General features: G+C 44.7%; 2 protein-coding genes across 9 annotated transcripts in view; one reads left to right on the top strand and one right to left on the bottom strand.

Annotated features, from left to right (window-relative positions):
- Positions 1 to 8,254, top strand: part of nup214 (nucleoporin 214) — a 69,076-nt gene extending 60,822 nt beyond the window's left edge. For all 8 annotated transcript variants that reach the window (XM_079524303.1, XM_079524304.1, XM_079524306.1 and 5 more), the window contains exons 35-36: positions 4,103 to 4,136; positions 6,466 to 8,254. In XM_079524303.1, coding sequence (XP_079380429.1) covers positions 4,103 to 4,136; positions 6,466 to 6,511 — 80 coding nt within the window. In that variant the 3' untranslated portion in view covers positions 6,512 to 8,254. The remainder of the gene's footprint in view (positions 1 to 4,102; positions 4,137 to 6,465) is intronic.
- The window catches only part of LOC306939671 (carboxyl-terminal PDZ ligand of neuronal nitric oxide synthase protein), a 450,703-nt gene that overhangs the window by 31,809 nt on the left and 403,854 nt on the right, over positions 1 to 15,040 (bottom strand). The window lies entirely within an intron of this gene.

The following is a 15,040-nucleotide window of genomic DNA, read 5'->3' on the forward strand; positions in this document are numbered from 1 at the left end:
CTTTAGGGCGTCTTACTGGTAATGGGTAGATCTTGGTTGCCTGCCGCCACACAACCCGTGTTGAAAATAGCAGATCTACAAGCTCACAAGGGCGATTCTTTTTTTCTTGCACTGGATCCCTGACCATTTACTTTGCCTCAGATTCTCATCCTTTCATCTTAAAATTACTACAAAAGCCAAATGTTCTCCCATTTCTCTTTTTAATGGAAACAATTTTACAATTGGCTGGTAATTGTAGGTCTGCAGCATTTTGGCCCTTTATTTTAACAATTATGGAATTGAACAAATCTATTGTCTTAAAGCCCCTCCAGATTGGCCTTTATCTCTTGACAAAGCTATGTCAGACTTGTTTCATCAAACTTACAAAATTAGTACTCATTGTTAATAATAATCCATTTAAAGCCTTATCTCAGACTTGCATACACTGTAGGTCTCAGACAAAACATTTGTAAATGTTAATTGGGGTTATACGCGGATAAGCACACAGTTTTCGATGAACATTGACAGGAAAGAATGCACGAGGGCTGGGTTAAAACATTTTGGGCGGGAACCCCTTTTGGTGTCGGCATTATGTTATGCTTTAGCTATTGAAAAATAGCAGATCTACAAGCTCATAGCGCGCCACCGAGTGGCGCGCTACGAGCTTGTAGGTCTGCTATTTTTGAAAAATCGAAGAACGACTGACACAGAAACTGACTCAGAAAACTGTCAGGATGTAGAAGACATTTTTAGAATCTGATCTCAGGTCAAAACGGGTTAAAACATTCAGACTTAAATGGTAACTACATTTGAACCTACAGTAGACGATGTGCAGTAGGCAGACACGGCATGCCCCAGTGTGTTCTACAGATAGACGATGAACACAACTATTTTAGTGACCCCATGACCTTTCCTCTATAGCCTCAACCTCAGGCCAAAATATCAAAAATCTAATGGGCAGATTCCAGGATAAATGATTTTGGTAACCCGGTGGCTTTTCCTGTAGCAGCATGGCCTATAGAGCGTCGCAGTCCCGCCCCCTACCATGGACCAGGAAATGATTCTCCGTTCATTTTCCTCATAGACATTTCAGAAAGTATTTATTTAAAGACGTTTACGCCGCGGACAAAGCCAACTCGAGTCGTGACAAATCATGACAACAAACACAATTTTTGGGGCCGAAAAAATAATTAGAAAGAAGAAAAAAACGGCAGGTTACAACACATTTTTTGTTGTTTTTCTTCTATGTAATTATTTGTTTGGTCCCAAATATTGTGTGTGTTTTCATGATTTGTCACGACTCGAGTTGGCTTTGTCCGTGGCGTAACCGTCTTTAAATAAATACTTTTTGAAATGTCTATGGGAAAAATGCATTGGGATTCATTTCCTGGTCCATGGTAGGGGGCGGGACTGCGACGCTCTATAGGGGTTGCTAGGTGGGCTTTTAGACTCTTGTGTCCACTGAAGTGTTCCTGGCACTTACCTAAAAACGCTCCCAAACGCCCATATATATATTTCAGCTCTCGGCAAGCAGCTAAAATCGACATGCGTGGAAAAATGCAAAATGAACAACTGAGCACCTAGTGGAGTTTCAATTGCTTTCAGTCGCTTCAATTGTAAACAATTCGAAACTTAACCCATTTTGGGCGGGAAACCCCTTTTGGTGTTAGCATTATGTTATGCTTTAGCTATTTCAAAATAGCAGATCTACAAGCTCATAGCGCGCCACCGAGTGGCGCGCTACAAGCTTGTAGGTCTGCTATTTTTGAAAAATCGAAGAACCACTGACATAGAAACATAGCTTTTTTTTTGTCTCATTCAAACTGATTTTCAAACAGACATTTTTAGAATCTGATCTCAGGTCAAAATGGGTTAAGCTGTGCTCGGGAAGGAATAAAAGATCTTTATCCAAATATCCACACACCTTTAGTCTTTTTAATTGGAAAACCATCAAAAGGCAAATAAATGAGAGACACTACCAGCTACGCCAATGGGTTTTTATAAGACACCATGTCACTTTGTCACCCTCTGCAAAGCAAGATTATGGTAAGTGGTGCAGTTATTCACTGTCTGTAGCTTAGGTGGGATGCTTAGATGGGAAAAATCAGTAACTTACAAACCAATTTCACGCCGATGTTTTTGATATCTAACAGCTGAATGAAGGCCTGACGTCGAAATTTAAAAAAATGTCTTTTAAATATTCTGACAGTTTTCTGAAAAACGTATGTTTCTATGTCCGTGGTTCTCAAACTATTTCATGTCAAGAACCCCCTAGAATTATATGTATTTGGCCACCGACCCCCATCTCAAAATATGTAGTTCCAGGGACCCCCCAGAAGCAAAGATTTGAATTAGAAACGTTCGCTAATATAAATTTCAAAGATCTGTGCCACATTTTCACGATTTTTCAAAAATAGCAGATCTGCAAGTTCATAGCGCGCCACTCGGTGGCGCGCTATGAGCTTGTAGATCTGCTATTTTTCAATAGCTAAATTATAACATAATGATTAAAAGACCAAAAGGGGTTCCCGCCCAAAATGGGTTAATAGCAAATTGCTCACATTCGTTTTTGTGTAATTTGTAAAAGATGGCACTGGAATCCCACTGCTGTGGTCCTGATGACCCCTCATTGTGCATTCTTGTATTGATGCGATGCTGCGGGCCATAGCATGCAAGTTAATTGTGCAAACGTGTGCATGTGTGGCCCAGATTTGTTGAATACGTGAAGGTTTTCTTGTGCAAAGGTCCATTAACCCCCTTATGGCCATGACGTATTATTGACGTAATGAATCAATAATCCCTGATGGCCACTGACGTAATTGATGTAATCGTTTAATCCCCTGTAATCGGGAGCTTAATATAACAAAATGTAGCAACTATTAGCTTGTTTGGCTAACGGCCGATGTAATCTACCTAAAACCGGCCGAAATCTGCGCGTGTGATCGCGCATGCATCGCTGCGTAAAATGCGATATTTTGGGCTTGATTAGAGCTTAATTTGACTTAGTTATAAAAAAATACGATGATAGCTTAGCATTCCGGACATCTGGATCGCAAACCGGAAGTGGTCGATCCACACGGTCACGACTCTTTTCTGTTCTGGCCCCACAGTGGTGGAATGAACTCCCCACTGATGTTAGGACAGCAGAGTCACTGCCCATATTTCGCCGCAGGTTGAAAACCCACCTCTTCAGGAAACACTACCCTTCCTCTCTGCCTGACCTACTTGTTGTTAACTAGTTGTACGAACGCTTGTTTTCTATTGTTGTATTGTTTATTGGATCTTGTTTAGTCGATACACTTAATTGTTTTAGCTCATGCTCATTTGATTTAGCTATTTTGTCTCATCTGTTTAAGGAAATAGGTAGCTGATATATTGCACTTTTACCTTAGCGCTAGGTATACTCTTGGTTGCTTGTTTTTGCAGAAAATGCACTAAAGACTTCTGGTGATTAGTAGTTTTTGTTCCCTACCTATGTTGAATACACTTATTGTAAGTCGCTTTGGATAAAAGCGTCTGCTAAATGACTGTAATGTAATGTAATGTAATGTAATGTCACCGCTCACTCGCTCTATTTGGTCAAAATCGGCATAATGGTGACGTTACCGCCACCATCAGGACTGATTGTCCAATACTATAGTCTTGCCCCGTGAAAATGAGATATAGTGTGTATATCGCGGATTTTTCTATTGGCATTAAAATGACAAATTAAACATATGAATAGTGCAGGCAGAAGGCCCAATCCACTGTTAATTAGGCTGGCAATAAGACAGTTAATGTACAACTCGTTTGCTCTCTCGCCCCCTCTCTCTTCTCAAATCCGTTATTCATGAAATCCTGTCTCTTTCCTGGCAGGCCAAAATCTTATCATCAGTGTTACTTATTTGGTTGAAATTTGAAATGGTCTAATGTCCATCCACCCATCCATTAATCATTCTGCCTCATGGTAGCCTACAATGGTCTGCTGTGAGAGAATTAGGCTTTGAATTAGTAGACTATTGTCGTTCGTCCTTCGTTGCACGTGCGGTCAGTGTGTTGAATTCAAAGCACTGACTAATTCAATTAGCCAATTAAACTGAAACAATTGTTGGAGCTAAGTTTCTATTTTCTTGTTTGTTTTTAGCTTTCTCTGGAAACGCTTTCGGGTCCACAAATCAGTAAGTATGCTTTGCAACACTGTGCGTGTGCGCGTGTGTGTGTGTGTGTGTGTGTGTGTGCGTGTGCGCGTGTGTGTGCGTTTCAGTTTCTCTCCAGTTCTGTCTCCCTTTCTTTTATCATTCCACCTCAGTCCTGTTCTTTCTCTTCACTTTCTCTCTCACACTCTCTATCTCTATCTCTATCTCGCTCGCTCGCTCGCTCGCGGGCGTGTGTGTGTGTGTGTGAGAGATTTTCCTCTGGTTCCTCAGCTGTACTACTTAAAATTCAATGAAAAATACACTCGCTTTTTTATGACATGGCTAGAATTGTGACGATGAGGTTCAAGTGGTTAACTAGGAATATTTGCATCTTCTTAACTCATCTTAATTCACTACTTCTTCCCGCCACGATGCCTCTCAGCCTTCATATGTGCAGCCACTCTGCTCCTGTAGTTGCTCTTTGCCTTCTCTCTGGCCTTACTGTCGCCTATAGCTGCTCTCTCTGCTCCTGTAGTTGCTCTTTGCCTTCTCTCTGGCCTTACTGTCGCCTATAGCTGCTCTCTCTGCTCCTGTAGTTGCTCTTTGCCTTCTCTCTGGCCTTACTGTCGCCTATAGCTGCTCTCTCAGGCCTTACTGTCGCCTATAGCTGCTCTCTCTCTGCATGCGTGTCCCTTTCTCCTCCATGTGTCACATGACAGCCCAGTGCCTCCAGGGTGTGAGGCGGTGGAATGCAATCTCAAGTGTTCAGGAAAGTGCCGAGACGTGGCCGAGTCCTATCGGAGACATTCACATGCCGTTTTAGATAAGCCCTCTGACACTCACTCTATCCTTTTTTTTTTTTTCTATCTCTCCCTCTCTGACTATCTCTCTCTCTCTCTGTTGGCGAAAGTTCCATTCGCAGCCATAACACTGAGCACTACTAACTTTCAAAATAGCAGACCTACAAGTTCATAGCGCGCCACTCGGTGGCGCGCTATGAGCTTGTAGATCTGCTATTTTCCATTCGCAGTCATAACACTGAGCAGTCTTCTGTGTGTCTGAAACGCAGCCCAACTCGTACTGAACACTTTACCCCGAGTGATGATGTCACTGGGATGCAGTCTGTGTATAAACTACTGTCTGTGAACATACTACAGCCAAGTGCAACCCTAAAGCCTAGAGTTATGTTATGTTGCGAGCAGGTGTTGCGCACCAGAATTAGCAGATCTACAAGGCTCACAACAGGGCGACGCGGGTGTGATGCGGGCGCACAACAAAGTATAAATCAACTCTTGTTATTTCCTGATTTTTTTTTTTAGCATTGACCATGACCTTGTCCTAGTTTGCCGTGTTCACGGCAAAACAGACATCTTCATCATCTTAGACCGTATGAGTTTTTTTTTAGACAGGTGTTGACCCACAAAATACAACCTGGGAATTGTAGGAACGTGGAGAATGGCCAAAGTAGACAAAGGAGAATGTTTTGTCTCAAGATGGGCTGTCTATGGCGGTGGTTCACCAGTGCACCAGCTGTTACCCATAAGGGTCCATTTGGTTCCATGTTGTACACTCAGTGTTACGGACCCCCCGTGAACCCTGAGGGTCCCTGGGTCCCACTTTGAGAGCGTCGCAGTCCCGCCCCCTACCAGGGCCCAGGAAATGATTCTCCGTTCATTTTCCTCATAGACATTTCAAAAAGTATTTATTTAAAGACGTTTACGCCGCAGACAAAGCCAACTCGAGTCGTGACAACTCATGACAACAAACACCATTTTTTGGGCCGAACAAATAATAATTAGAAAGAAGAAAAAAAACGGCAGGTTACAACACTTTTTTTGTTGTTTTTCTTCTTTGTAATTATTTGTTTGGTCCAAAATATTGTGTTTGTTGTCATGAGTTGTCACGACTCGAGTTGGCTTTGTCCGCGGCGTAACCGTCTTTAAATAAATACTAATGGAAATGTCTATGGGAAAAATGCATTGGGAATCATTTCCTGGGCCTGGCGTCGTCATGAAAGGGGCGGCACTGCGACGCTCTATAGACTGTATCAGCGATTTAACTGAAATGCCCGCAGTCATTGTACCCTATACATAGGGACACGCATTGCTGTGCAAAAGGAGGGGGGCAAGTTTTCTGGGGGACCTTGGTCAATGAAGTATATAGGGTTTAATTTAGGCATGTAACGATACACTCAACTCACGATACGATACGTATCACGATATGAGGTTCACGATACGATTTTTCACGATATTTTCAACACAATTATTTTCCAGACAAATTACCTAGTTTAATTGGTTAATAAATGTGTTATTCTTATTCATAGAAAATAGGATAATCGTTCATTGTTATGCCTCCATTTGTTTTCTTCCAGATCATCGTCTCAATCCTTCGGTGGTTCCGGTGGTTGGAGGAGCTAGTTTTTTACAAACCCTCTGGTCAAGGTCGAGTCCAGTGCTACATTGTTAAATGGTTTCTTAAAACAACGTTCACACACATTTTCCACAATGCACAGTGCTTCCTTGCAGTATGGCGTTGTTGTATTCCTTCAAATTGTCTTGTGTTTGAAACCATAATAACCTATTATTTCAATAAATCTCAACTCGTAATTCCACAATTTGGTTTTCAGTAATTAATTTGAGTAGACCAAACTGTCAATCTATTGGTCTAGCATACGTTCAGCAGCAGCTATAATTGTAATGTATAAGCTTGAAAGCTGTATTATTTTCTGATCTTAAGTGTTCAAATAAATATTATAATAATTATAACTGGCATTGTACTTTTCTATAATAAGACGTTTTATGAATCTTGACCTGTTTTATGATACTTAGGATTTCAAACATTCAAATGATATACATTAGTGGCTTTGGAAGACCGGTCAGTTAAATTAAGTTAATCTTAATGTAACGGTAGCTTTGTTTTAACAATGTATTTGCAAAGAGCAAACAATTACAGCAGATGCTTGGTGGTACTTGTTTCCATTTCTAGTGTTCTAGCATTATGTTGCTTAGGCCTCAGTTAAAGCCAATGTATACCAGCCTAACTGCTCTGGTACGGCAGCTGTGTGCATAAAGAGCGTTAGATGTTTGCATCTATGCTAACGATTTAAAAAAGATCTGGAAAAGACACATTGATAAATTATACACATTTTATATTGCTTTAGAAACACTTAAAGGACCACTTCACCACTTTTCAACTTCTCTTCCTATAATTGGTCCTAACTAAAAAATACCACCATTTTTTCCTACTCAGTCTGTGTCTCATAGGAAGGCTGTGGGCAGTTCAGAAACCCGTCCACCAGTGACATCATCGATGGTGAATCCAAGCTAATAGAAACGGCAGGCTTTCTTTTCCTGAAAAGTTGCAATGCAAAAGTTGAAGCCATCGTTCTCACGATAATACAAATCTAAATATATTTTAAAACAAACCTTGTTTAAAAAAAATCTGCCTAATGATGATGTCACTGGTGGACGGGTGTCCGAACTGCCCAAAGCCCTCCTATGAGACACAGACTGAGTAGGAAAAAATGGTGGTGTTTTATCATGAACATTAGTTAGGACCAATTATATGAAGAGATGTTGAAAAGTGTTGAAGTGGTCCTTTAAGTCACAATGTGTTCACAGTTGTGGATTATTGCACAAGCTTGAAAAAGTGAGACATCAGGCATTCACAAGGTGTACTGTATTATAAAATACTGCGACAAAAAACAAAGCAAGGAGTGGGGTCCTATATTGTGTTATCATTTAATTATTTCATGCAGTCTATACCTGTTCTGTGTTCATCTTGTCAGCTTTTTGTGTGTGTGCGTGTGGTCTCGCACATCCTCAGATCTTCATGCCCAGCTTAGACCGCAGATGTGTATTATTTTTGTATGACACAAAACCGTCTTCTGTACTACAGCGGTATACATTGACCTTAAATACTTGGTTGTGGGTGTCAGCGTCCACATAGAAATCTGGCTGTGATTTGTATTTCTAACATTTATCTTAAGAAAACATGTACTTTTTTGGGGGGGGAACGCAAATGATGTCAAAGTTACATTTTGTTGAGAGAGAATGTAGGGATTGTTTTGCATACGTGTATATTACAAATGCATTTTAAGTATAAACATTTAGTGATTGTTTTGCATACCTGCAGGAATAAAGCTTGTGTGAAATCCAAAATCGGTGTATGATTTAATAAAATATGTCAAAGTTGGTTTAAGATTGACGATGTTTCGGACAAGTCATAATGGATTGCTGTGTAATAATAGTGGCCCCAGCAAATGTACCACTACTGTATTCAGTGGGATATTTTTCTTTTGTTTGTTTTTTTTGGTGGCGAACCACTATTATGGATATTGTCACATCATTCTGGGCTGTCCAACGGAATAGTACATGGATTACGATAAGTACAGGAGTTCAAGTTAGCGGGGGTGTCACAAGAATTAACATGGTACGTTAATTTGACATTGATCCACCAGCTTGGTTAATTGGCATTTGGCATACCACCCTACTTGATATACAGTTCATTCAAGAATCGATTATGTAAACTAGTCAAATTGGCCTGTGAGAGAAGGGGGACCTGCGGCTTGTATCAGATTATATTATAGATTTATTTTTGTGTGTGTGAGACTCAACACAATGCTGTGTGTGATTTGTAGCCGTGGAGCATGTTGCTGTCTCCCTGTCCCACCCTGATCAGTGTCTCTTAAAGGCCACTCTGGTGTGGCACCGGAATGTCAGGGTCACGGTGTGTGACCTTGACGGAGCTGCCCTGCGTGAACGGTGGAATGCGTCTGTGAGCGCGGCCTTAACGCTGCTATGTGAAACGTTTGAATGCACACAACTTGATACCGTATAATAACTACAAATTGTGCAGTGGTTGGAGGCGGTCCTCCCATTCCATTCTTCCATTGACAAAGTTTAGACCCTGGTGTTGGGTCCTACCCACCCTACTGGTTCTCAACTAGTACTGCCTGAAGCTCAACATGCAGTACCTCCCCTGACCAAGCAGATCGGTGTTAACCCATTCTGGGCGGGAACCCCTTTTGGTGTTTTAAACATGTTATAATTTAGCTATTGAAAAATAGCAGATCTACAAGCTCATAGCGTGCCACCGAGTGGCGCGCTACGAGCTTGTAAGTCTGCTATTTTTGAAAAATCGTGAAAATGTGCCTCAAATTTGGAATATATTTTTTCAGAACGAACGTTTCTAACTCAAATCTTTGCTTCTGGAGGGTCCCTGGAAGGCCGGAGGCCAATTACAGATCATTTTTGATCGCGTGAGCTTGTAGATCGTCTTGTTTTTGCCACACGACACTGTCGTGTGACGAAGTATCGTACTGATCGGGCTTCATGATTGCCGTTTTCCCCTCCCACTTTTTTCTCACGTCGCTGCCGGCCTCCTTGTGATGTAAAAGTGCAGACCAGTCACAGAGACACTCACGGGAACGACAGCTGTCCTGATGGAATCCAGATAAAAATAGCACCCTCCTCCGCCTTGTTGTTTTTTCTTTTCACCTCTTCTCTATTTAGCGGGGGTGATTGGCGGTTCCCCCTCAATACCCCTCCCCCCCCTCCTTCCTTGGCAAGCTGTAATGATCTCTACATGTGTGCCACACCTCTGCCAGCTACTGTGCCTGTTGTGTCCTTTCAAAGAGATTGGGAGGAATTATGGTAGAATACTAGAATTGCATCTTATACTGTAATTCAGTACACATTTTCACGATTTTTCAAAAATAGCAGACCTACAAGCTCGTAGCGCGCCACTCGGTGGCGCGCTATGAGCTTGTAGATCTGCTATTTTTCAATAGCTAAATTATAACAATGTTTAAAACACCAAAATTCACTGTTAAACATGAGAGATTTTGCCCAGTCACTACTGCACCCGACATGTTCCTTTTTTTTTAAGGACTGTCCTCCAGTACGTTGCATTGTTGTTAGCCCTGGTCCAGTGCATTAGCGAACTCACTAACACTAAACTTTTTTCAATGTTGCAACATATATAAAATATAGAATGAGAATTTTAACGGTAATATCGTATATCGTATCAATATCGCAACATTTGGCATAAATACCGAGATATGAAAACTTATTTTTTTCTCTCCATATCGTGCAGCCCTAATGTGCAGTATGCATCACTGAGCAGCTGACCAATCTGCCGGTATATTTAAAATCACACCTGTGTGAAGTGAGTGGTGCATCTCCGCGTCCCCAGGGGAGGGGCCCGGAAGTTCCAGACCCACAGGAACGCAGCCAGGGTGCCGGCCCGGTTCCGGTGCGCCGCCCCGGTTCCGGCGCCCCGCCCCGGTTCCGTCGAGCCGCCCGTGTCCGGCGAGCCGCCCGTGTCCGGCGAGCCGCCCCGGTTCCGGCGCGCCGCCCCGGTTCCGGCGCGCCGCCCGTGTCCGGCGAGCCGCCCGTGTCCGGCGAGCCGCCCGTGTCCGGCGAGCCGCCCGTGTCCGGCGAGCCGCCCGTGTCCGGCGAGCCGCCCGTGTCCGGCGAGCCGCCCGTGTCCGTCGAGCCGCCCGGTTCCGGCGAGCCGCCCGTGTCCGTCGAGCCGCCCGGTTCCGTCGAGCCGCCCGGTTCCGGCGAGCCGCCCGGTTCCGTCGAGCCGCCCGGTTCCGGCGAGCCGCCCGTGTCCGTCGAGCCGCCCGGTTCCGGCGAGCCGCCCGTGTCCGAAACGGTCGAGAAATGACAGTTATGCGTGCGTGTTTTGGATCCATTTATTGTTTTGGATCCAGCGACGCAAGCAGTTCCTCTCTTATCTTCTGTGTTTCCTCCCTGCTTTCCTCAGAGAACTACTTGACCACCAACCTTGAGGGTTCATAGAATTCTCCCATGAGCTCACAAAGTAAACCTCTATCTTGCCTGCAATGACATGCATAAGATCTGGTCATCCCAGCTTAGTAAGATGTTAAAAGTAAAAAATATTTAGGGCGGCCGTTGAGCCGATTCTACTCTATGGCTCCGACTGAGACATGGACACTTTCAAAGAAACTAGAGAAACGGTTGGATGGCACTTACACCCGCCTTCTAATGAGAGCGCAAAATCTGTCTTGGAAGAGCCGCCCATCGACTAATCTAATATACGGCAACCTTCCCCGTGTTTCTTCACTAGTCCGATCCAGAAGAACACAGTTTGCCGGCCACCGCTACAGAGCTGACAATGAGGTTATATCTTCCCTTCTTCTCTGGAGTCCTGCCTCAAAGCAGACCAGAGGTAGAAAGCTGTCGTTCCCTGTTGTCATCGCTAGGGACACGTGCATCAGTAAGCAGGAACTGGGGATGGCAATGAAGGACCGGAAAGTCTGGCATGGCGTTGTGAAATCCATGATCACGACCGCGGTTGAAAGATGATGAATATATATATATTAGGCAAGCTAGGAAACAAACGCTGCTGAGTGCTTAAAGAGGCTGTCCGGGATCAGACGGTTCAACCCTCAGCTCCTCCAGTCTATGTGTTGAAGTGTCCCTGAGCAAGACACTTGACCCCTAACAAGACCCCACGCACGCACACGCACACACACACACACACGCACACACACACACACGCGCGCAGCGCGCGCGCGCACACACACACACACACACACACACACACACACACACACACACACACACATCCACACTCATCAGAGCCCTCCTGAACTGCCATAAGATGAAGCAGTAAAAGTAATTTCCCCTTACCCCGCCCGGGTGGGGAATGGAGCTCCAACTTCCATCGTTACTGACTTGGTGCTCTGCAGCTGGGCACCGGTCTCGTTTATATAAATAAACACGATATATATTTTTAAAGCGAACATTTTTAGTTTTTACATGTCAGAAAACGTAATGGGTTAATCCAACTCAGAACTGCACGTCGCTTGTCATCAACAACATCCTTTTTGTTTACGTCGGTGTATTCTAACTCCATTTGTATTTTTATTTTTAACTCAACACTATTATAATGTCCGTGTGTTGGTTAAAACAATAATGAACCTATAAAAAGCATTATAAAGCAATTCTGACACAACCAGCTCACTCCATTGGATCCTCAAACTGTCTGCCAAACAAACTAAGGAAGTGGAGTTAGCTGGTTTAGCCCTCTCCCTTTACGTGGCAGAGCAGCTGCAGTGGCATGACTTAGTGTGGAGATCCATTGTCAATGATGGACAAAACCACCTCTATGATGAATTCCTGTTCTGTTCTTTGACTATATAGAAGTGTTTATTTGTACGTCTCTAAATGTTTTGATGAATTGAACATGGTGGACCCTGTTGTAAACAAGTGTAATGCTTAATTGGGTCGTCCACTCACAGTTAACAGTCTTTGTATTGAGTTTGTGCTTGAAATGTACTGTAATTCTGCAAACTGTTAATAAATATTTCAATCAATCAATCAATCAAACCTAACAGCGGGCGACAGCCAGACGAATTTTCCGGAAGTGCATTATGTGTGTATGGGACCCGGCGACTACCGGCGATAACAGGCGAAGAGGTCCATAGTGGAAAAGTGGGCGGAGGAACGTCGTTAAAATATTTGATCTTTTGGACGACATCATCCGGCGATAGCCAATCGAATTCATGGGTTGCTTGCTTTGTTTACCCTCCACGCAGAAGGGTGATTTTACATCACATACGGTAACGACAGTGGGAACGGCCACTAGGGTGATAGGTTTACATCACATACGGTAACGACAGTGGGAACGGCCACTAGGGAGGTTTACATCACATACGGTAACGACAGTGGGAACGGCCACTAGGGAGGTTTACATCACATACGGTAACGACAGTGGGAACGGCCACTAGGGAGGTTTACATCACATACGGTAACGACAGTGGGAACGGCCACTAGGGAGAGGTTTACATCACATACGGTAACGACAGTGGGAACGGCCACTAGGGAGAGGTTTACATCACATACGGTAACGACAGTGGGAACGGCCACTAGGGAGGTTTACATCACATACGGTAACGACAGTGGGAGGTTTACATCACATACGGTAACGACAGTGGGAACGGCCACTAGGGAGGTTTACATCACATACGGTAACGACAGTGGGAACGGCCACTAGGGAGAGGTTTACATCACATACGGTAACGACAGTGGGAACGGCCACTAGGGAGGTTTACATCACATACGGTAACGACAGTGGGAACGGCCACTAGGGAGGTTTACATCACATACGGTAACGACAGTGGGAACGGCCACTAGGGTGATAGGTTTACATCACATACGGTAACGACAGTGGGAACGGCCACTAGGGAGGTTTACATCACATACGGTAACGACAGTGGGAACGGCCACTAGGGAGATGCAGAAGGGTGATAGGTTTACATCACATACGGTAACGACAGCGGGAACGGCCACTAGGGAGGTTTACATCACATACGGTAACGACAGCGGGAACGGCCACTAGGGAGGTTTACATCACATACGGTAACGACAGCGGGAACGGCCACTAGGGAGGTTTACATCACATACGGTAACGACAGTGGGAACGGCCACTAGGGAGAAGGTTTACATCACATACGGTAACGACAGTGGGAACGGCCACTAGGAGGTTTACATCACATACGGTAACGACAGTGGGAACGGCCACTAGGAGGTTTACATCACATACGGTAACGACAGTGGAACGGCCACTAGGAGGTTTACATCACATACGGTAACGACAGTGGGAACGGCCACTAGGAGGTTTACATCACATACGGTAACGACAGTGGGAACGGCCACTAGGAGGTTTACATCACATACGGTAACGACAGTGGGAACGGCCACTAGAGAGGTTTACATCACATACGGTAACGACAGTGGGAACGGCCACTAGGGAGGTTTACATCACATACGGTAACGACAGTGGGAACGGCCACTAGGGAGAGGTTTACATCACATACGGTAACGACAGTGGGAACGGCCACTAGGGAGAAGGTTTACATCACATACGGTAACGACAGTGGGAACGGCCACTAGGGAGAGGTTTACATCACATACGGTAACGACAGTGGGAACGGCCACTAGGGAGGTTTACATCACATACGGTAACGACAGTGGGAACGGCCACTAGGGTGATAGGTTTACATCACATACGGTAACGACAGTGGGAACGGCCACTAGGGAGAAGGTTTACATCACATACGGTAACGACAGTGGGAACGGCCACTAGGGAGAGGTTTACATCACATACGGTAACGACAGTGGGAACGGCCACTAGGGAGAAGGTTTACATCACATACGGTAACGACAGTGGGAACGGCCACTAGGGAGGTTTACATCACATACGGTAACGACAGTGGGAACGGCCACTAGGGAGAGGTTTACATCACATACGGTAACGACAGTGGGAACGGCCACTAGGGAGAAGGTTTACATCACATACGGTAACGACAGTGGGAACGGCCACTAGGGAGAGGTTTACATCACATACGGTAACGACAGTGGGAACGGCCACTAGGGTGATAGGTTTACATCACATACGGTAACGACAGTGGGAACGGCCACTAGGGAGAGGTTTACATCACATACGGTAACGACAGTGGGAACGGCCACTAGGGTGATAGGTTTACATCACATACGGTAACGACAGTGGGAACGGCCACTAGGGAGAGGTTTACATCACATACGGTAACGACAGTGGGAACGGCCACTAGGGAGAAGGTTTACATCACATACGGTAACGACAGTGGGAACGGCCACTAGGGAGAGGTTTACATCACATACGGTAACGACAGTGGGAACGGCCACTAGGGAGATAGGTTTACATCACATACGGTAACGACAGTGGGAACGGCCACTAGGGAGAGGTTTACATCACATACGGTAACGACAGTGGGAACGGCCACTAGGGAGAAGGTTTACATCACATACGGTAACGACAGTGGGAACGGCCACTAGGGAGGTTTACATCACATACGGTAACGACAGTGGGAACGGCCACTAGGGAGAGGTTTACATCACATACGGTAACGACAGTGGGAACGGCCACTAGGGAGG

Source organism: Electrona antarctica (assembly GCF_951216825.1).
Source record: "Electrona antarctica genome assembly, chromosome: 16".
Taxonomy (NCBI): Eukaryota; Metazoa; Chordata; class Actinopteri; order Myctophiformes; family Myctophidae; genus Electrona; species Electrona antarctica.